General features: G+C 38.4%; 1 protein-coding gene across 3 annotated transcripts in view; it reads right to left on the reverse strand.

Moving 5' to 3' along the window:
• Positions 1 to 320: 320 nt before the first annotated feature.
• The window catches only part of PTPN5 (protein tyrosine phosphatase non-receptor type 5), a 93,838-nt gene continuing 69,760 nt past the window's right edge, over positions 321 to 24,398 (reverse strand). For all 3 annotated transcript variants that reach the window (XM_070764545.1, XM_070764526.1, XM_070764535.1), the window contains 6 exons: positions 22,147 to 22,226; positions 20,812 to 20,949; positions 14,978 to 15,088; positions 11,583 to 11,743; positions 3,627 to 3,740; positions 321 to 1,224 (listed from right to left, as the gene is read on the reverse strand). In XM_070764545.1, coding sequence (XP_070620646.1) covers positions 1,128 to 1,224; positions 3,627 to 3,740; positions 11,583 to 11,743; positions 14,978 to 15,088; positions 20,812 to 20,949; positions 22,147 to 22,226 — 701 coding nt within the window. In that variant the 3' untranslated portion in view covers positions 321 to 1,127. The remainder of the gene's footprint in view (positions 1,225 to 3,626; positions 3,741 to 11,582; positions 11,744 to 14,977; positions 15,089 to 20,811; positions 20,950 to 22,146; positions 22,227 to 24,398) is intronic.

A 24,398-nucleotide genomic window follows, 5' to 3' on the forward strand; every position in this document is an offset into this window, starting at 1 on the left:
ATTGAACCATGATCTGATAAAATAGGATTTAAACTGCGAGTTACGAATGTGAAGAAGCATTATCATAAAAACATATAGTATCTACATAACAAACTCCTCCAGAGTGACAATACTACAACTATAATTGTAATTTTATTCTTGGAACTGATCCAGGGACTGTAAATTTTATCCATTAAGTCTCTGCAATAGAAACACCCAAATAATTTCCCCTTTTAAAATGTCAAAAGTTATACCAAAAGGAAAAATTACAAATAGATTCTATATTTTCCAGTAATTGTTTGCTTATTTCTTTATTCCAACAGCAACCACCATAGCACCTAATTGATATATGTCATTGTAAAATTTTAAGTACATGACTTTTTACTTGCTTTTCAAATACTTGCACTTTATTTTCTGCTTTTCAGTTAACCTAAGGAAAAAAAATGGCCTTCTGTGTATTTTTTTTGTCTGCAGCCAAGATGGGTATCTTCAGTTTGTGTTTTTGTTTTACAATGATACCACAGTCACTATACTTTGTAGGACTGAGTGCTTTCAACAAGTAAGTACACAAGGCACAAAACATGGTTTTTTCCCAGTATGAATTCACTTGAATCCTTTAATGCAGAGGCCCAGAAGATTTTATGATATACACAGTATCCGGTAGTTTAAAATGTAAAAACAATCATTCAGAAAAAAGGCAGAAAAGTTAGTTTTCAAGCTTAGTAAACATACATTACAGACTTCAGCAAGACATCTATCAAAGAGATTCACATTGTATTTGGATCTAGTAGCAAGGGTTTGGTTGATTTTTTTTGTTTTTTGTTTTGTCTTTTTAAGTAGCAAAAGTGATGATGTTTTAAATTTTTGGAACAAATGAAGCTATCAATTTTATTTACAGTATAAACAGGCCTTTTTTAAATTTTTAAAGTGAAGATAACACCCTGTCACATGTTGAAGAAAAGCAGTATCTTAATTCTTGAATGCAAAATAAAGCAATATGAAAGTAAAACTATGTATATATATTTATATTTATATGTATAAATAAATATCTTCTGCTCTGAAGTTCTGAAATCTCCTCAGCAATGTCGTACATGTGATTCTGATCAGAGTTCCCTTGGTCTTTTATCATAATAAATGATTCTGAATCTTCATTCTTCTGTTGATGTTCTAATGAACTGCTTTTCATACAAGCTCATGACATGGTGGACAAACTGATATTGTTCAGAAGTCTGGATCATTCCTCCCCTGAAAATAAAAGTAAGGAAGAATTTTTAAAAGATGTGGAGACTGGTTTTACTTCCACAAAAGATATACAGTACAGTCCTCCACTTACACCACAAAGGATGCAAAAAAAGTATATGTCGCTATGTAAGACATTTGCTAGGTGAGTTTTGTCCCATTTTACGACTTTTCTTGCCACAATTGTTAAATGAATACAGTGATACCTCGTCTTCCAAACCCCTCTTCATACGAACTTTTCGTGATAAGAACCTGGTGCTTAAGACTTTTTTGCCTCTTCTTCCGAACTATTTTCACCTTATGAACCCGAGCCGCCACTGCTGGGATGCCCCACCTCCGTACCTCCGTTGTCAGACGAAGTGCGGGGATTCTCCTGAGGCTCCCCTCACTGGGAAACCCCACCTCCAGACTTCCGTTGTCAGTCAAAGTGCAGTGATTCCCCTGAGACTCCCCTCACTGGGAAACCCCACCTCCAGACTTCCGTTGTCAGTCGAAGTGCTGGGATTTCCCTGAGCCTCCCCTTGCTGGGATCCAAAGCAGCACCAGCAAAAATGAAGGGAATCCCAGTGAGGGGAGCCTCAGGGAAATCCCAACAATGAAAGAATGGGTGCTTCAGCTGGCAACAAAGTCTGGAGGTGGGGTTTCCCAGCGAGGGGAGCCTCAGGGGAATCCCCATGCTTCGGCTGACAATGGAAGTCCGGAGGCGAGGATTCCCAGCAGCGCAAGGCAAAAGGGGTGACTTTTGAAATGGGGTTGCACGCATTATTTGCTTTTACATTGATTCCTATGGGGAAAATTGCTCCATCTTACGAACTTTTCATCTTACGAACCTGGTCACGGAACGAATTAAGTATCACTGTAATTGCAGATGTTAAGTTAGTAAAACAATTGTTAAATTAATCTGGCTACCCCACTGACTTTGTCCGTCACACAAATCTGGGACACTGCAACCGTCATAAATACGAGTCAGTTGCCAAGAGACTGAACTTTGATCACGTGACCATCTGCTGCAATGACTTTAAGTGTGAAAACAATCATAAGTCACTTTTTTCAATGCCATTCATTGTAACTTTGAACAATCACTAAACAAACTGTTGAGGACTACCTGTGCAAAATTAATGCAAATAAGAGCAATTAGAAAAGGTCATACAGTATTTAGGACTGACTTAGGGTGCAAGCAACTGTTATTGTTAGCATTAATGGGCTTTCGTAAAAAGATACTCAGAAAGAAAAATGATTTCAATGCAATTGTTTGGTGTAGTTAGATGGCTAATGAATTTTAACAGTAGAAATCGGTTGTTAGGTTATGGAACCCCGTGCAAAATGCAATTTTAGTGCCACATTTGAAAATAGTTATTGGCAAAAAAGAATGGACACAAGTAAAAACTGAACTATAATTCTTAAATAATTTAGAATTTTATTCTGAAGGGAATCCCAGTGAGGGGAGCCTCAGGGAAATCCCAACAATGAAAGAATGGGTGCTTCAGCTGGCAACGAAGTCTGGAGGTGGGGTTTCCCAGCGAGGGGAGCCTCAGGGGAATCCCCATGCTTCGGCTGACAATGGACCATTATAAAATAATGACTTCAATCTGCAAACGTGTGGGAAGGAGGGAATTTTGTTTTTGGGTTCTATGTAAATTAAGCTACTAAGGAGAAATATATTCCTGCTAAGTCTTTTTCTGAACAAATATTTAAATACAGGATTTTCTATCTGTTGAATACAAGCCAGGTTTACTTTTCAGAAAATACCACTGAGTTAATTTTCACAGAATATTAAGCTTAAATTTGACACATAATTGTTTTGGAGATAATATTGATCACATTGAACTGACAACTGAAAAAAACCTCTTAATTAAAATTAGTTAAAAGTTAAAAATTAAAACCCATTCAAAGATTAGTTAAAAGTCCATCTCATTCACTGCATTCTTAGACAATAAAAACAGAAATAAAGGAATAAAATTAAGTAGAATAAAATCAGTGCTATACAGAAATCAAGAATTTTAACACTTTTTAAAAATTATAATATTTTTATGGTCAAATCACTTGATTTTTCCCATGTTTGTACGTTCAAGGTTTTCTTTCAAAGCAAATACCTGTTTACATATTATAAAGTAATAAATGTTGTTTGAGGGCTGGATTAAGAATGTAACCGTTCACAATCTGATGCTTACCAAATACTCTGGATTATAATTCCCATTATTCCTGACCAATTTTAATATTTAATATTTTGTTCCTTTGTTTTTATGATGTTTGTAAATGACCGAGAGTTGATTAATAGTGAGATTCATGGCATATCAAGTTAATAAATAAATAAAATAAAAAATAAATCAGGTGACCCAAGACATTTGGGAGCCAGCACTTAGTGGAAGGCTACATTAGACTTGGTTTTAGCAGAAAAATTATCTTACCTGTCTAATCGCAGCTGGCAAGTTGTTCTGAGTATGTCAACAATGCCCTCGTTTTTCCACTGTTTGCAGCAAATACTCGTAGCAATAAAACAGCCTGTTCTCCCAATCCCTGCACTGGCCAGAGAAAAAAAATAAAAAGTGACAGCAAAGATCTTCCAAAAAAATAAAACTTTTATTTAGAACACTTTTTTCACATCTGGGACTTGGTTGGGTTTTTTTTGCAGATGTTTCATTACCGCAGATTAGGTAGTGAAATATCAAAGGTGCTATTAAGGCATGAGGTTTGTTCTCATTTTATATTTTAGTGGCTTTTCCTGTCTGTGTTGGTGAAGGTAGTCTTAAGAGATTCTTTGATTGGGCTGTTTACGATTAACTTGTTTGGAAATTCCCTGATTGGGGTATGGAGTATTGTTTACTTCTTGAATGTTGGTCTGATGTTTATCTTGGAGTTAATCTATCTTCATCTGTGTGCTAATTGCTGGCAGGGAAGTGTTTTGGTCTTTTTGTTCCCTTTTGGGCTTGTTGATTGCTTCTTTTGCATAGTATAGAGTTACAGTTATGTCTATTGATGATTAATTTATCAGACAGCCAAGCCTCTAGAAATTCCCTAATATTTTGGTCTTGGTCTAGGATGGTCACAATTTCCCTATTGAAACTATGGTTAAGTCTGTCCATACATTGTAAAATTTAGAAATTTTCATTATGTGAAACCAAAGGTTCATTTGAACCCTGAGCTACAAATACAGTGGTAACTCTACTTACGAATTTAATTTGTTCCGTGGCCAGGTTCTTAAGTAGAAAAGTTTGTAAGAAGAAGCAATTTTTCCTATAGGAATCAATGTAAAAGCAAATAATGCATGTGATTGGGGAAACCACAGGGAGGGTGGAAGCCCCTTCTAGAGACCCCACGGATGCTTCTCTCCATATTTTCCAGCCCTGTTTCCTCCCAGGAGATTCCTAAAGAGGCTCCATGGAGGCTTCTCCCCACCTTTTCTGGCCCTATTTCCTCCCAGGAGATTCCTAGAGAGGCCCCACGGAGGCTTCTCCCTGCCTTTTCCAGTTACAGTTTCGGAGGCTCAGGTTTGTAAGTGGAAAATGGTTCTTGAGAAGAGGCAAAAAAATCTTGAACACCTGGTTCTTATCTAGAAATGTTTGTAAGTATTTATTTATTTACTTACTTACTTATTTATTTGATTTTTTTATGCTGCCCTTCTCCTTAGACTCAGGGCAGCTTACAACATGTTACCAATAGCACTTTTTAACAGAGCCAGCATATTGCCCCCACAATCCGGGTCCTCATTTTACCCACTTTGGATGGAAGGCTGAGTGTACCTTGAGCTGGTGATGAGATTTGAACCACTGACCAACAGATCTACAGTCAGCTTTAGTGGCCTGCAGTACAGCACTCTACCTGCTGCACCACCTCAGGAGTTTGTAGGTAGAGGTAACACTAAATTCTCCTTTATTGGTACTGAATGTAACTGTTTAGCTCTAACGTTTACAGTAGAACCTCTGGTGAAGACCGTAATTCATTCCATAATTTTGATCACAACACGATTTAATCGTGACCCAAACCTAATTTTAGAAAGTTGGCGCTAACAAAAAAAATGGCGCAGAAGGGGTAATCGGGGAAAAAAGTGGGTTTTTTGGTTGTGGTAGAAGCATTCATAACCAGAGGTTCTGCTGTGTTCTAAAGTTTTAGGAAATTATTATTATTTTTCAGACAATATTGATTGCATTTAAGAACAGAAGTCTTTACTAGACTGAAGCTCTTTGCTTTCCCTAACTGATTTCTTGTCTATGTATTCAAATGTGGTGGCCTTCTTGTTTCTCATATATTATCCTCTGAATGTAAACTATATTTAAACTAAATGTGTGATAGGGGCTGTATTCTAGAATATGTGGGGAGTGGATAGAAGTGCTACTCAACCCACAGACTGAATGTGAACCAGGCATATGAAAAGACACTTTAATGGCTTATGTTTTCTTTATTTGGCGCTAATTAATGCAACAAAAAACCAGCAGAATATATTTTGCCATTGGCCCTGTATTATTTCAGAAAAGGGTTAGTAGTTTTATTGGATAAAATGTTACAGGGTAAAGTTCCAGAGAGATGTTATGTGAGGCATCTGGTTTCTGTCAGCTTTTATATGTCAACATGTCATTTTAAATAAAGAGAAACAGGAAATAACAATTACTTCATGGTCCAAGAGCATCTTGGTTTTGCAAGTCTTTAGCTCCGCTGAAAGCTTCTTAGATGACTTTCCATCACTGTCACTTAAATTATTTGGGCCATCACTAAGCCCCCAGGAAGAAGAAATACAACTTATGTAGTCATTCCACCCAGACCTACAGATGTTATATTTGATTGGATTTTTTTTACCGCTTGGTAATATGCATACCCATCATAAGAGCCACGGTGCTGCAGTGGTTAGAGTGCAGTCCTGCAAGCTGCTACTGCTGATCACCAGCTGCCAACAGTTTGGCAGATCGAATCTCACCAGGCTCAAGGTTGACTCGGCCTCCCATCCTTCCAAGGTCGGTAAAATGAGGACCCAGATTGTTGGGGGCCATATATGTTGACTCTGTAAACCTCTTAGGAGAGGGATGTAAAGCACATTGAAGCGGTATACAAGTCTAATGGAAGAGCCAGGGTGGTGCAGTGGTTAGAGTGCAGCACTGCAGGCTACTTCAGTTAACTGCTAGCTGTAGTTCAGCAGTTCAAATCTCACTACTGGCTCAAGGTTGACTTAGCCTTCCCTCCTTTTGTATGTAGGAAGTAAAATGTAAAGTAAACAGGGTAAAATGAGGACCCAGATTGTTGGGGGCAATATGCTGATTCTGTAAACCACTTAGAGAGGGCTGTAAAAGCATTATGAAGTGGTATATAAGTCTAAATGCTCTTGCTCTTGCTATCATTCAGGGGTGGGTTCTAATTTACCTCGCCACCGGTTGGCTTCCTCCCTCATGGGCGTGTCCACAGTGCAGAAAACTTAAGCGCCTGTGCATGCACAGATGCAAAAAATAAGATGGTGGTGCCCACGGACTGGAACCGACAGAACTGGCTCTATGACATCATCACTGGTTTGCTAATGGTTCTAAAGAAACGGTAGGAACCCACCTCTGCCATCGTACCATCGTACTATTCTTTATTGGAAATAAAGAAAGTCTACGGAGAGGGGGGGCATACAAATCTAATAAATTATTATTATTATTATTATTATTATTATTATTATTATTAACAACTTCAAAAATATATATTGCTTCATGAAAAGATTTTGTGTTGTATTTAATATCATACTAATCTTTTCTCTTAATTTCATTAGTATTTCATCTACTGTATTTCAATTAAGGTCCCACCTATACTACATCCCAGCGACCGATAAGGTCATTTGGCAGGCCCCAGGGGAAGAGCCTTCTCTGTGGCGGCCCCAGCCCTCTGGAACCAACTCCCCCCCCGGAGATTAGAACTGCCCCCACCCTTCCTGTCTTTCGTAAACTACTTAAGACTCACTTATACCGCCAGGCATGGGGGAGTTGAGACACTTTCCGCCCAGGCTTTTTTATACTTTGCTTTATGTTTGGTATGAATGTTGCTGTTTGGTTTTTAAATAATGATAGGGCTTTATACGTTTTTAATAGTATTAGATTTGTTCCACTGTTATATTGTTTTTATTGCTGTTGTGAGCCTCCCCGAGTCTTCGGAGAGGGGCGGCATACAAATCTAATTAAAATAAAATAAATAAAATAAAATAAATAATGTGTAGAGAAAAAAAGCTAATTGTGAGGAATGTATGCAAAAAGAGAAGGAAGAATTAAGATTAAAAGAGGCAGAACATTTTAATAAGATATTAAAATTTGTTATAGAATTGAGAGAAAAAAGCTAAACAAAGAGAGACAATCAGGGAATGGAATTAAAATTAGAAGTGATAAAATAATTTGGGAAGAAATTAAAGCAAGGAAATGCTAAATGCAGCATGTTAATGATTTGTATAGAATTGCTATAATATATGGGAATATATAGAAGAATGGAAATGAATGCTATAAATGAAGTCTCCAAGAAAAAAAAATTATGAAAAGGAATACATACACACTGGAAGCAAGTTGCAAATAATATGCCTTCATGTAGATCGTAAAGAATTATGTTAATGCAAATTTAAAGCAAACTGTTAAAAGAGAAATGCTGGATTTAGAGAGCACAATAATACAGCTATCTGACTACATTATAACAGGAAAAAATATACTTTTAGAACATTTAGAAAAAAAAGTTACTTCATTACTTTAGATTATGATAGCACATGTTCTCACATGATTTGTGTTTATGAAAAATGTTGCAGAGACTCATTATACCTTTAACCCAGTGTTTCCCAACCTTGGCAACTTGGAGATATTTGGACTTCAATTCCCAGAATCCCCCAGCCAGCAAATGCTGGCTGGGGAATTCTGGGAGTTGAAGTCCAAATATCTTCAAGTTGCCAAGGTTGGGAAACACTGCTTTAACCCATCATCCATAATTTGCTTGTACAAGGGGTACTTACAACAATTTTGCATAACAACATGAACATTCATTATAGAAGATTTTATTTTTTAATGAATTTTAGCTTTAACATGTCAAATGCTTCTTTCTGCTCTCCAAAGTCAAATTATATGAAAAATACATCATAAAGATATTTGCAATGGTTATGCCTCAAATTATACAATATTTTGCTGAGAGTGGAGTTAACCAGTAGGTAGTCATAAGTCCTGTGAAGATTTCTATAAAATCTGCTTATTGCATTTATAATCAGGGCCTTCCTTGGTACACTCAGTAGTGGCAATATGTTATGTAGCATCATAGAAAGCTCCTCCAAAAGTCTTAGAAAGTAACCCATCTTTAGGGGCGTTGCTCTTGACCTTCGCTTGCTGACATGGGAGATAATTTCTCACTGCCTGACTGATTGCTGTGCTCCAGGTCTTCCAGGAAGTTCTGAAAACTAATTAGTCCTGGTGACATAGTCTCAAATGAAAGACTTACTTTATATTTGGGGACAGCTATCCTCTTAATGTAGTTGTGGTATGATGGAGCTCTTTATGTGGGATGCTTTAATATTTGATTTGCATTTATAATGGATGATTGAGACAGAAGTCTGACAACACTTGTGGTTAGCTCTGGCCCTGCTCCTGTCCCAAGGACTGTGGATGTGGGGGAGACATCCACATGCTGCAGGCCTGTTTTGCCCCCAGTGGAAACTGCTGATGAAGGCTCCTCTGACCAAGAAGACATGAGTGACAGGGAGGAGGAGAGTGTGGCAGACAGCTCAGAAGGAGATCAATTATCTAGCTCCTCCTTGGATTCAGAACAAGAGTTAATGATACAGCCACGCATGAGGAGAGCGATGCATAGGCAACAACAACTGAGAGATTATTATCAAAGAAAATGAGGCCACCTGTGGTTAGGTGGGCCTGTGGGTTTGGCCATTGTGGAGGATTATCTGATCGTTGTGTTTCGTGACTGCTTTACTGACTTGGACCTTTTGTGTGCTGACTTTTCCCCGCTTTGAAACTAAACCAGAGCAAAGTGTGTTTCACTTTGTGAAAGAAGAAGGACTGTGAATTGCCTCACAGCTTCAAGCTAAGTATCACAGAACTGATAAGGGACTTGTACAAATTACCAGTTTGTTTGGAGACGAGTGCTCTTTGCTATACCAAAAGAGGGCTTGGTTTAAGTGAATTTTCATTATAAAGAACATTGTTTTGAATTTTCAAACGTGTGTGTGTCTGCAATTTGTACCTGTGAATTTTTGGGAGGATTCTACCAGAGAGCCCGACAGAACAATACTGATCACATGTAATATTCTATTTTCTGATATTGTGGATTTGGGGTTTTCATGAGCTGTACCCCATAATGATCACAATTATGACAAATCACAGCTTGCATGTAATGAGGCTCTCTCATATATTAAGTTTTACCTTTTAAGTTTTACCTTTTAAGAAATAAATGAATTTTGCATGATATTCTAATTTTTTTAGTCTCACCTGTATCTGCCACACTTTATTTATTTATTTATTTATTTATTTATTTATTTATTTATTCATTCATTCATTCATTCATTCATTCATTTATATGCCGCCTCTCTCCGAGGACATATATAATGTATAATATAATAGGGAAAAAGAGAAAAATGATGGGGAATGACAACACATTGTGAATCAGAACCAGGACTGCTCAGTAAAAATACACAATAAGCCTATTATTAAAACATGATAACAGAACAGCAGAGCTAGAGGTCTTCTTAGTCAACCCCCCTGCTCAAGTATAATCCTCTATGCCATTTCAGACCAATGAAATGACTGAACCAGAAACATAGAAACATAGAAACATAGAAGTCTGACGGCAGAAAAAGACCTCATGGTCCATCTAGTCTGCCCTTATACTATTTTCTGTATTTTATCTTAGGATGGATATATGTTTATCCCAGGCATGTTTAAATTCAGTTACTGTGGATTTATCTACCACGTCTGCTGGAAGTTTGTTCCAAGGATCTACTACTCTTTCAGTAAAATAATATTTTCTCATGTTGCTTTTGATCTTTCCCCCAACTAACTTCAGATTGTGTCCCCTTGTTCTTGTGTTCACTTTCCTATTAAAAACACTTCCCTCCTGGACCTTATTTAACCCTTTAATATATTTAAATGTTTCGATCATGTCCCCCCTTTTCCTTCTGTCCTCCAGACTATACAGATTGAGTTCATTAAGTCTTTCCTGATACGTTTTATGCTTAAGACCTTCCACCATTCTTGTAGCCCGTCTTTGGACCCGTTCAATTTTGTCAATATCTTTTTGTAGGTGAGGTCTCCAGAACTGAACACAGTATTCCAAATGTGGTCTCACCAGCATTCTATATAGTGGGATCATAATCTCCCTCTTCCTGCTTGTTATACCTCTAGCTATGCAGCCAAGCATCCTACTTGCTTTCCCTACCGCCTGACTGCACTGTTCACCCATTTTGAGACTGTCAGAAATCACTACTCCTAAATCCTTTTCTTTTGAAGTATTTGCCAACACAGAACTGCCAATACAATACTCAGATTGAGGATTCCTTTTCCCCAAGTGCATTATTTTACATTTGGAAACATTAAACTGCAGTTTCCATTGCTTAGACCATTTATCTAGTAAAGCTAAATCATTTACCATATTACAGACGCCTCCAGGAATATCAACCCTATTGCACATCGGCAAATAGGCAAACCTTCCCTACCAAACCTTCCCCTATGTCACTCACAAATATATTAAAAAGAATAGGACCCAGAACAGACCCTTGTGGCACACCGCTTGTAACCTGACTCTGCTCAGAATACTCGCCATTAACAATAACTCTCAATAACCAGTGGTGGAATTATTTTTTTACTACCAGTTCTGGCATGGCTTGGTGGACATGGCAGGGGAAGGATACTGTAAAATCTCCATACCCTCCCCACTCCAGGGGAAGATTACTGCAAAATCCCCATTTCCTCCCGATCAGCTGGGACTCAAAAGGCAGAGAATAGATGGAGGCAGAGGCAGTCAGAGGTGATATTTACTGTTTCTCCAAACTACTCAAAATTTCCACTACTAGTTCTTCAGAACTGGTCAGAACCTGCTGAAACCCACCTCTGGGCTATGCGTTTAATCTGCACTGCGTAACAGGCACAAAAGAGCTGAATCATGCCCTAATTACAGTGAAACCCAAGGTGGAAATTTTGGTTCCTCTGGATTCTACCAACTTAGATGCAACAGATATTTCCTTGCTAGAATGTTAAGAGTTGACACATAGAAAAAGTGTTTCTAAAATGTCAAAGATAAAGTGAAAGATAAACTCAGTATTGTATATAACATTAAAAGGAAAGGACATTTTAAATAAATGTCAGGGGTATAGGAAAATTATCTAAGAATCATTTTTCCCTCTAATTTCTTTCTAACAATGTTTAATAATTTACCTGCAATGAACAATGATTGGAGCATTCTCGTCTTCTGCACGATGCATGGCTTCTTCCACTTCTTGAACCAGATGGAGCAGGGCTGGCGCTTGATCAGGGGTCTTCTGGTCTGGCCAGGATGTATACCAGTAATGCTTCAGATTTCTTGTTTCGTCACCATTCTATAAGACAGTGAGTAAAAAAAAAAATGGGAGCAAGAGAATTAGAAATTCAACACAAGGATTTCTTTTCAAGTATGAAAAATATCTCTCATTAGATAAATCACAAAAAGCAGCCCAGAATTTATAAAGGTAAGGATTCCAAATGACTCAGACTTTTAACACCTTTCCTAACACCTTTTCTTTCCTGTTCAAAGATTCATGAAAATATGGCACTATATAATTCCTTGATTTGCACTCAAATTTTTAGGTAAAAATTAACTGCAGGTTTCTGATGAAAAATTCAACACTTAGATAATGTGGGTAAGAAATTTTTGAATATTCTGCACAGGAAGCTAGCAGGGGAACAAATCAGGAAAGATGTCAAGCTAGATAGGGAGACCCTACTTGTTGCTATTAAAGAGATCCAACCAAGAACTAAGAAGAAATTTCCTGACCCTGAGAGCAATCAATCAATGGATCTGCTTGCCTCCAGAAGTTGTGAGTGCTCTGTCCCTCTGTCAAGAAGAGATTGGACAGCCATTTGTCTGGAATGGTACAGAGTCATGAATTAAAGGCTATATATTTAGATTTCTGAAACAGAACCATAAGCTTCCCACACACAGAGTAAATTTTATTTACAGCCTTTTGTTTACCTTTATCTTAAAAGCATTATATTCCAGGGGATTTGGTGTGAGGGGAGACTTTGCTGATATATATACATATTACAAATAGAGTGGTACCTCTACTTAAGAACTTAATTCGATCCATGACCAGGTTCTTAAGTAGAAACGTTCTTAAGTAGAAGCAATTTTTCCCATAGGAATCAATGTAAAAGCAAATAATGCTTGCAGACCCATTAGGAAAGAAATAAAAGCTTGGAATTTGGGTGGAAGAAAGAGGAGGAAGAAGAGGAGGGGGACAGTCGCTGCCGAAGGAAGTTGAGGGGAATCAAAAAAATCCAAAACTCTAAGACATTTTTTTTAAAAAAGAGGGACTCTGAGGCAGCGCCCAGAGAAAGGAAAATGCTCCATTTGCTCTGCGCCGCCCAGAGCGAAGGGAGCATTTCTTTTCTCTGGGCGCTGGCAGAGGTTTATTCCCTCTCCAAGCGCCCAGAGAAAGGAAAATGCTTTGTTTGCTCTAGACTGCCAAAGCTTCCGAAATGCTCCTCTGGCAGCCCAGAAAAGCCCAAGATGGCCGGGATTAAAGGGGGAATGGTAGGAAACTGGCCGGGCCTTTGTCCTGCTCTCAAATTTCCTGGGAAATTTTTCCGGGCTTGGGTTCTTAAGTAGAAAATGGTTCTTAAATAGAGGCAAAAAAATCTTGAACATCTGGTTCTTATCTAGAAAAGTTCTTAAGTAGAGGCGTTCTTAAGTAGAGGTACTACTGTATATATTTAGCTGGTTTTTAGAATGGGTAAGTATTGAAATATTCAACTTCTCTAGGCAAAAAAGGCTGCTAAAATAATAGATAATTCTGTAATTTATTATTATATTTTTGTTTTTGTACTCAACTTTATTGAAACAGTTTTACAGAAAGGCATAAATTATAAATGTTGTGTGTGTTCCCTGTCTGCCTTTGGAATTGTCAGATTCAGAAGATGAAGATGATGTAGAAGCTGTTAATTACCCTGATTTAAGTGATGTGGAAGAAGCTAGTGAGGTGAAAGTGAAATAGAACAGCCATTCGACGAAAGCATGCAGAGTCATGTTTCTTCTGATAACGGGAGTATAGAAGGGAGTCCTTGGTTAAGTGCAAAGTTCAGAAGGTTACAGAAAAGAAGAGATGAAATTGGGGGGAAGAGGTTTTAATATGCTATTCGGAGTGTGTAAATTAATTAATTAATTAATTACATTACTTCCAGAATGTAACGGAAGTGATGGATGCTTTTCTTCAAAGTGCTAGAAACAAAAACGGTGGTATATGTTGTCTATCCGGGGAAGTAAGTTTTATATTGCATGATAAACTGCTTTTTTAATAGCGTGAACCTGACTCAGAGATAAGAAGATGTTTTGAAGTAGACAGCCTATTATTTTAGAAAGAATTATAACTTCATAGTTTAGTGTGAGATTGCAATGCGTTTCTGCATGCTGGAGCTGTAATGACAAAATCCAATGTGGAAGGAAAAATAAAAGAAATGTTGTTTTGAAAATTACAAGCTGTAAAGCTCGTATTCTTGGAGCAGCCAAGAATTCCCAGTACAGGTCCAGAACAATAAATATTTATTTTCTCTTCAGAAGGATTGATCGTTGAGGATGAAAGAAATGTTGCTGTCTGAGAGAACCAGAACTGAAATGTGTATGAATGCATTTGCAGAAAAAATATGTCTAATATGAAGGCCATCAAGCTCTTTGTAGAACAATTAGAATTATGAGCGATTCCACTGGCAATTTATTGTCAATAGGCATCTGCTTTCATTTTATCTGCTTTTGTTATCTATTAAAAATCTTCCTAGATCAGTGGTTCTCAACCTTTCTAATGCCGCTACCCCTTAATACAGTTCCTCGTGTTGTGGTGACCCCCAATCATAAGTCTAGCACCAATTCTCCCAACAGAGCTTTAAGCTGATTGGCAGGAAGGTCAGAGGGACACCTCCAATGTAAACGCCTGATTGGTCGGATTGTAAAAATATGTTCCAAGGCGCCAGAATAGAAGCTTTAGTTCCTAACAGTGTGGGAAATTTGTCTTAGGCGACCCCTGTGAAATGGTCGTTTGACCCCCAAAGGGGTCCCGATCCCTAAGTTCAGAACCACTGTCCTAGATGTACTGACTTTACAACAACCTCAGTATTTGTACCAAATCTTTATTTTTTAACAGATTCCTATATATTAACAGATCCCTACATATATTTACAGATTCCTATATATATTAATAGATTCCTATATATTAAATAGATTAGACATTGTAAATCAGGTCCGTAGGATCTTTGGTGTGACTGGTATTACTATTGTTGAACCTATGAGGCAACAACAATATGGAAATATCTGCACTCTGCAGTTATCTCACCAATTGCCAGAAAATCTTCCATGGAAACCTTATTTTCTAAGAGACCTATCAACATTACTAAAGCCTCCTTCAATCTGTAGCTCGGCAAATAAGTTAGGCTATAACTTTTGGATCCCAACATGTCACATTTAGAACAGTGTGCTGAGTACCTGATTGAACTTTAGAAGGAACAGCACCAGCATGATCATGAAAAGAACATTTCTAAACATTTTACTGAATTGTCTATGAGTAATCCCTTACTTTATATCTTACCTTTAGGGTGATAAGCCTTAACCGATAATCATCTGTTTGTATGACTCCGTTAACTGTAATTTCAATTCCTTCATAGGTAATTTGTTCTTCTGGCCAGTATTCTGTACATTTCTAGGCAAAATTTAAATCACAGATATAAAGGCAGGTGTGTGCAAAAAGTAAATGTGCTCTAATTAACTTAAGGAAAGTATACTGTACATTTGAATTATTGCACAATGTTTTCCGAAATCAGCTATGCTATCTCAGAGATTCTCAACCTTTCTAATGCCACAACCTCTTAATACAGTTCCTCACATTGTGGTGACCTCCAGCCATAAGTCTAGCGCCAATTCTTCCAACAGAGCTTTAAGCTGATTGGTAGGAAGGTCAGAGGGACACTCTCACGGTAAACGCCTGATTGGTCGGATTGTAAAAAGCACCAGAATAGAAGCTTTAGTTCCTAACATTATAGGAAATTTGTCTTTTCCCATGGTCTTAGGCGACCCCTGTGAAATGGTCATTCGACCCCCCCAAAGGGGTCTTGACCCCTAGTTTGAGAACCACTGCATGTAAGTAAAAATATTAACTGATACAAAGTGGTATTTTACCTGAGTCAGAATGTTTGGCTCTCCCCCCCCCAACTCCCCATTAAACCATATATTTTTCAATATTTTTCTTGGTTTAAAAACTGTAGAAATGAGAAAACCCTATCACATTCATTCTCATGTCATTATTAAAGTAACAAAAGGAACCAGTAGGGATTTGCAAAGCAGTCAAGTTCCAATTCAGATTTTAACTTTGAAGATGACAAGATTAAATTCAAATGTAGGATTCAGGGTTAAAAAAACCAAAATTAAATATAGACCCTTTTGAGACTATAATAAAAAAGTACCATCATGCTGTAAGCTATTTGATTTTTGGAAGAATGAAATAGCAAGGCTAAAACATTCACAGGAATTTGTTTTAAAATAAATTAAAATGAATACATTATCATATGTATAATACAAGGATACAAGAAATAACTTTACAGACAATTCAGAAGTTTTCAAAAGCATATAAAGTACAGTGTTCCCTCGATTTTCGCGGGTTCAAACTTTGCAAATAGCCTATACCACGGTTTCTCAAAAAATATTAATTAAAAAATACTTCACGTTTTTTTCTATATCATGGTTTTTCCCGCCTGATGACATCATACATCATCGCCAAACTAATAATTTTTGCAAATAAATAACAAAAAAAATAATTATTCTTAAAAAATAATTATGTTTATAAATATCAGGATCACTAAGTGTCTTATTCAATGGTGAGTACCAGTAATAATGGTGAGTAAATGGTTGTTAAGGGAATGGTAAATGGTAATTTAGGGGTTTAAAGTGTTAAGGGATGGCTTGTGATACTGTCCATAGCCAAAAATTGTGTATTTACTTCCGCATCTCTACTTCGCGAAAATTTGACTTTCGCAGGCGGTCTCGGAACGCATCCCCCGCAAAAATCGAGGAAACACTGTATACTTCCCAGAAGACTCAGACAAACAAAGAGCAGAGAAGGAAACAGAAAGTAGAGGATTAAAATATGTGAAGGAGAGGGAGCAGAGATGCTGCAATGGTTATTAAATGTGAAAAATGGTCATAAGCAGAAGTGGGCTGCACTTTAACAAAGTATTTGCTGGTTATGAGCACGCTTGCTCACTTGCTTTGCTCGAATGCGTCCCTTTAAGAGAAAAACGGAGCTTCAAACAGGCACCTAATCAATTCAGGCAGCTCTGGTGAGAACAGCAGGGGCGGTGCCAATGAGTCAAAAAGTAAGTTATACATGGATAGCATAGAACAGAGGTGGGCCCAACAGTGACTAGAGCTAAGGGTTCACCCAAACGCTTGCGACCCTGCAGCAGTCTAAGTCACTTTTTTCAGTGCTGTTATAACTTTCAATGGTCATTAAATGAATGGTTATAATTCCAGCACTATCTATGGTCAATAATGCCCCTATTACCATTCATTTTGAGAAGTATAATGTCCCCTATTATGAGTTGGCTTTGAATATGACCTGAAAACTACAACTGTTTTGGAATTTGATAGGTAGATGAGAAATGTTATTGTCATATAATTCCAACTATTTCTTCTTCTGAATGTTCATTTTTATTAGAATATTCATGACTGGGAGAATGATAGGTATGAGTCTGTGCAGAGAATCGAAACTAAAACTCATGCTTAAGGCTGGGCGTGGGTCACTCCACTCTGCACTCTCTTCTCTGTACTCTGCTGAAATGAATCTAACTCCTGCTTGTGTTTACTTGAAGAAATAATCTGCTAATGGTATTGTAAATTCATCTGTTATTATGTTTATAAAGAAGTAATTGAATCCAGTTGAATCAGTCATCTGGGTGTGCTTCTTATTTTGCAACAAACTTTAATAAGTTTTATCCTCCCATCTGCTGGAATCTACCCATTCATGTTTGTCCACTGTCAAGCAATATTTTAACCAAGGAAGGAAGAAAAACATCCAGGTTTTTTCTACCCCTTAACTAATAGTAGCTACAGGGGGTATCCATATACTGTGTAATGAAGAAACATTTTCATCTCTTTGTACACGTGTGATATATAGTTTCTGTTCTATGGACTAATCAGGGACTGTGCACACACATTTCCTACATGTGTATTTATTTATTTTATGTTTATTAATTAGATTTATACGTCCCTCTCCGAGCACTCGGGGTAGTTGTATGTATACCTGGGCTATGTGATTAGAATGAGTGGGCTTTGATTGCAATAAACCATCAAAACCACTTCTTAATTGCATCCCTCATAGGAGTGAGTTAAGGGATTATTTTTTCTGCATAGTCCCCAAGTAAGTCTGGCCCATTTTAAACACAATCTATGTTTCCTCCCATGCCAAAGTATGCCTCATTCTGTTCTATGCTGAAGAACTATCCAGCTGATGAACGGACAGAATTCTCAGTTTTTTCTTTCAACATTCCATTGAGTATGTGTGTGGTGAGGGAAGAGCACACACATTATCCGAAGTGCTAGTAGCTATCTATAGCTCAGTCTTGGAGCAGCTGAAATGAAGAACACCTACGCATTTCCGTGGGCTGTCTGTCAGTTCACATTACATTTTATAAGAGTGCCAGAGTACTGGAACCTTAATCTTTGCAATTATTAGAATCAATGTATATAGCGTGAACACAAATATTCTTCCTGCAATCTATATTTAGATCTGAGTCACAACACAATTCTTTTTTTAATGGAAAAATTGTGAAGCGTCACCAAGTCTTGAACAATAATGAATGACTTCATTAAGCCACATCTCTCTGATAAAGCACAAGTGTGTACAGAGATCTCCAGATGTGTAAGATTTCCATTTCCTTTGTAGCAACTCTACAATACTGCAGCTTTAAATTATGATGAAAACATGACAAGTCGACCCAAAGCTTTCTAGATTGGTAGGAGCTGACTTACACTACTTTTCTAGATTGGTCAAATATTTTGCCAACTAAACTTCAGTTTTCTTAAAGCTACTTTCATGGCTCAATTGGAAAGGGAAGCAAGGAGACAATTCAAAATACAGTGATACCTCTACTTAAGAACGCCTCTACTTGAGAACTTTTCTAGATAAGAACCAGGTGCTCAAGATATTTTTGCCTCTACTTAAGAACCATTTTCTACTTATGAACCCGAGCCCGGAAAAATTTCCCAGGAAATTTGAGAACGGCATGAAGGCCCGGCCAGTTTCCTGCCATTCCCCCTTTAATCCTGGCCATCTCAGGCTTTTCTGGGCTATCAGAGGAGCCTTTCAGTAGTGCTTAAGGAGGCTTTGGCAGCCCAGAGTGAACGGAGCATTTTCCTTTCTCTGGGCACTTGGAGAGGGAATAAACCACTTCGCTGTGGTAACTCTCTCGCGCTGCCTCCCATACACCGGGTGCGAGGTTGCCTCCCGGAGCGTCTGGTCACGGAAAGGCAAAAGGGGGTGCTTCTTCCTTCGGCAGCGATTGTCCTCCTCCTCTTCTTCCTCCTCCTCTTCTTCCTCCTCCTCCTCCCACCCAAATTCTGAGCTTTTATTTCTTTCCTAATGGGTTTGCACATATTATTTGCTTTTACATTGATTCCTATGGGAAAAATTGCTTCTACTTAGGAACCTGGTCACGGAACGAATTAAGTTCTTAAGTAGAGGTACCACTGTACATGCTAAGTTCCTAACACAGAACTAAATAAGCTTTCAACAGGTGGAAACAAGGGCCACAAAATTTGCTGGCAGGGTATTCTATCGATAGGGCCTTAACATGGCATTAGTTCTTTTCCAGACCAAGTTCCAAGTAATGAGCCAGGGTGGCGCAGCAGGTAGAGTGCTGTACTGCAGGCCACTGAAGCTGACTGTAGATCTGTAGGTCAGTGGTTCAAATCTCATCACCTGCTCAAGGTTGACTCAGCCTTCCATCCTTCCGAGGTGGGTAAAATGAGGACCCAGATTGTGGGGCAATATGTGGGCTCTGTTAAAAAGTGCTATTGCTAACAGGTTGTAAGCCACCCTGAGTCTAAGGAGAAGGGCGGCATAAAAATCGAATGAATGAATGAATGAATAAATAAAATAAAATAAATAAGTGCCCGTGTGCGCCCGAACCCCCAAATTGCAATATGTGCACAGCCCCTGCACATACACCCTGTCCCTCGTGCATGTGCATGGTCCTCCGTATCGCACTGCACATGCATATGCCCTCCCCACATGCCCAAACCTCCATGCATGCCCATGCCTCCTGCATACACCCTGCCCCTGACAGAGACCTGAAGACCAGCTGGCCGGCAGGAGGCACATGGCAGAGTTGAACTGTGTTGACAGCTCGCGTGCCCACAAGGAGGGCGCTGCGTGCCGCCTTTGGCATATGTGCCATAGGTTCGGCTCACTCCTCTAGCCCCAAAACAAAAATAGGAAATGTACTTCGGGAGTGGTTCAATTATACGTCTATGGAAAGTTTCAGTCATCCAGATCATGGTTGTCCCGAGGATGCTTTTTCAAAAGGCAACTGGACTTTGTTGATTTTTGCTTGAGGACCTTTCGCTTCTTATCCACGAAGCTTCTTCAGTTCAGAACCAAGGAAGCTTTTTGGATGAGAAGTGAAACGTCTTCAAGCAAAAACAAAGGAAGTCTAGTTGCCTTTTGAAGAGGGACCTTTGGGAAGTAAATGTTAAAGTTTTTACTTAGTATGACAAAGACATAAGTGGATGCAGGAAATAATAGAAACAATGATAGAGTATACACCTGAATTATTTTTAGTAGGAATTGTAAGGAAACAATATCCTAAAAACATCAAATATTTAATAATACACATCAGGACTGCGACAAGGATCACATATGTGCAATGATGGAAAGATTCTTAAATACCTCTGGAAAAGGAAATCATAAAGAAATATATATGACTGTGCCGAGATGGACATTTTGTCCATTTAATGATGGAGTTAAATGGACAAAAAGACTCTGAGTACCATAATATATGGGTTAAATGGTATGAATAGATAAAAGAAAGATTAAGAGACAATGAGGCATGGAAATGAAAGAAGAGATCATAAGGAAAGCAATGTATAATGTACAAATTATATAAGAATTAAAATTAATGTATATATATATGGATGTAGATCTGCTTAGAAATATTAAGATGTGGAAAATATGAAAATTAATAAAATAATTTTTAAAAAACGTTAAAGTTTTTATTCATCAAGCTTTTAAACTATATTCCAACTTTACCTTGATTACCAATGTTACAAAGCAGATTAGTTTTATGAATGGAATAATGTTTTATTCAGGAATACACCAGAGACACAAAACAGAATTTTTTAAAAAAATAGAAAATAGAGATTCGGCATTACCTCATTCATCTCTTCTATATTGGTGATCATGACAATGATTGGAGAATGCTCCTGCCATACCATTCTCCAGAAATCACTGACAGTATTAACTATGGGTCCCTGAGTGGCAATGTACACCTTTTCTTCTCCTCTATAGCCCTAGCAAAAAACAAAACAAAACAAAAAAACCCAACAAGGTTCGTGAGTGCTGAAATGTCCTCAGTTCTTCAGTTTTCATTTAGAAGCTGTTTAGTAAATTAAAAAGAAACATTCTTTCACTCACATTTCACATGAAGTGAAACAAATAAGCACAAGCAGCATAACTTTGATTTATACAAAACCTAGCGGTTCCTATGGCAATAGGAGCGATTTATGCTATGTAAGATGTTAACCCAAAATTCATTTGAGTGGGGCTACATTTAGCACCCCATTATGGGGCCTTGTTGGATTCTAAAGGTTATATGACTGTCATTCACTATTCAAAGATTGCTAGCAAGTCACACTTTAAATCACCGCATGTATATTTTACAAATGTTGAGGTTTGAATCTGTGTCTTTGTCAGTGTTGTGATTCAGTCTGAGGCTCCTCAGGGAACGGCTGGAACTCTGCCGGCTCCATGCTCAGAGGGGGAGGATGAGGAACAGGAGGAGGAGGAGGAGGACCAGGCAGACGGGGAAGAGGAATGTCAGGACGAGGAGGAGGGAGAACAGCCTGAGACCCCCGGGGAAGAGCTCTCCCCAGCGAGTGGCCTGGAGTCATTAGATGAGAACGCACAAGCCATCATAGATATGAGGCAGAGAAGGGCAGCACAACGAAGGGGACAATTAGCCAGGTATTTCCATCCCTAATAGGCAACAGCTGGGTTTGGGTGTGGTTCTCCTCAGAAAGGTTGAAAATGCAGGCCCGCCCTTCCTGTATTGTGGAGAGTTATCTTTTGGGAGTCCTGTGACCTTGCTTCGATCCTTGGCGTCTCTGATTCTGGCTTGTGGCCTCGAAGGCTGAAAACTTGGGGGAGGCGTGGGTTTTATTATCTACAGTGGTGTGTGTGCCAGCAAGAAGCCTGTGGTATTGTCTGGCCGTCGTGACTCTTCTGCGAAGCTTCATAGCATTCCAGTTTGTAAGAACAGTTTTTGTTATCTGTGTTTGTTTTCAAAGATATAAAATGACTTTGCTTTTTACCAGCGTGTCTGGCTCTTTTTAGTTGGTGTTGACGTCTGGGGGAACCCAGACAGAACAGTCAGCATGCTGGAAGGACTGAAATGATTGTGGGATTCTGCAACTATTGAAAAGCAACAGAGGCCTAACAAAACCACTTACGATATATAGAAAAAGATTCTCTGGAACTGCCAGACTTACCCTGATGTAATTAGCATTAATGTAAGAGCTGAGGGGATCGTCTTCATCGTCTGAGGTAAGGCACACTCTGCTATGAGGATCTGGAAAATGGAAAGCAGCAAAGAGGAGTTTTAGATTGGAAGGAACAAAAAAAGGTCTTCTCTATCTCAACATTTATTTTATTTTTTTATTTATTTTCTCCAATGCACAATAATACACAATGAAGGCTGTAGAGGTTATACTCGAGTAAAATATGTTAGAGAACAAATAGAAGTGAAAATTTAGGAAGAGAATATATCAATTAGAGAATAGAAGGATATTATGAGAGTAATATAAGAGTAGAATAGAAGAATAGTAGATACGATATATGAGATATAGGAGAGACAATAGGACAGGGGACGGGAGGCTATGTCTTCTACAGGGCTCCGGTGCTTAAAAATCTATCTTTAATCTATTTATTTATTTTATTTATTTATTTTGTCCAATAAACAATGAGGGTTTTAGTGGGTATATATCTATATACACATAGTAAAATACATGATGAAGGTTATAGAGGAGATACTCATAGTAAAATATATCTAAGAAATAATAGAAAAGAAGATATAGTAATAGAACATATCAATGAAAGAATAGAAGAGATATAGGAATAGAAGAAAGGTATAGGAGATATAGGAGAGCAATAGGACAGGGGACAGAAGGCACTCTAGTGCACTTGTACGCCCCTTACTGACCTCTTAGGAATCTGGATAGGTCAACTGTAGATAATCTAAGGGTAAAGTGTTGGGGGTTTGGGGATGACACTATGGAGTCCGGTAATGAGTTCCACGCTTCGACAACTCGGTTACTGAAGTCATATTTTTTTACAGTCAAATTTGGAGCAGTTAATATTATGTTTAAATCTGTTGTGTGCTCTTGTGTTGTTGTGGTTGAAGGTGAAGTAGTCACCGACAGGCAGGACGTTGCAGCATATGATCGTTGTGGGCAATACTTAGATCTTGTTTAAGGCGTGAACCGTACAAAAATATTACACAGCAGACCTTCAATCTGGAATTCTGAGAAGGGGCCAAAGGTTCAATTTGAAGAAACACAAGAGCGGCCCTGATGGTTTTAGCTGGAGATCTACCTGATTCAGAACCTAATTCAGAATTCTGCTTCCCACCGTGACAATCCAGATGGCCTGGAGAAGGCATTCATTGCTTTTGCTCACCCACAGCTAATATTCAGTGGGGTATCACCCTAGGGCCGTATTTAGATGCTATTACTGGCACTCATTAAAAGTTTTAACACCCCTTTCTAATTCCCCCTGGAATCAATGTTAGTCAATACTTTTACCACATTTTGTGGCACTGAACAGAACATAGCAGTGCTGAAGGAGCAGAGTGGGGCACTACCTTCCACAATTCAGTGTTCTTTCTTATTGCAGAAACTAATCATTATTAACGTTGTGTGTAGGCTTAGTCTAAATGCCAGGGCAAAGGCAGAGGTCTCCTATAATTTTATAGGATTTAATGTTGCCCTTCTTTGGAGCAGTAACTTTTCCCCCCTCTGAAAATTCTGAAATCAGCCGTTTTCATATGGTTAGGGTGGAATTTTTGAGACAAAAGGCTTAAAAGAAATTACCCACAACAAATCTGTAAATGTGCAAAAGAAATACAGTATACATTAGCTGAATTAAAGACTATTATCATTTCTTTCGCTAACTGCAATTAACTATAATGTTGCAAGCAACTAACAGATCATTACGTTAAGTGCCTATTTATCTTTCAGTTCTAGCTGGAATGAACATCTATTTTTGAAATTTTTAAATATTTTACTTTATTTTCAGAACAAACTATTCTGTTTTGTAGGCAACTTTTCTAATTGAAAACTGCTTTTAAGCTTTTTTAAAAGTGGAATTGCAATTGTAAAATATGCACTGTCAATGAACAGAAATACAGTGATACCTCGTCTTACGAACCCCTTGTCATACGAACATTTCAAGATACGAACCCGGAGTTTAAGATTTCTTTGCCTTGTCTTAAAAACCCTTTCCGTCTTACAAACCTGAGCCCAGGTCCGTGGGCTCTCTTACTGCGCCTACGCTCCCCTACTGCGCATGAGCTATCTGACTGCCGAAGGGATTCCCCTGACTTGTGTCTGTCACTGCCGGGATTTCCCATTTGATTGCATGGCAATTCCCCGCTGGAATTCCCCGCCCCCTTTTGCTTGCACCTGAGGCGGGGAACACTGAAGCTGCCCCATTTCCCTGCCACTTGTAGGCAACTTTTCTAATT

This window comes from Erythrolamprus reginae, chromosome 1 (assembly GCF_031021105.1).
Source record: "Erythrolamprus reginae isolate rEryReg1 chromosome 1, rEryReg1.hap1, whole genome shotgun sequence".
In the NCBI taxonomy this organism is placed as follows: Eukaryota; Metazoa; Chordata; class Lepidosauria; order Squamata; family Dipsadidae; genus Erythrolamprus; species Erythrolamprus reginae.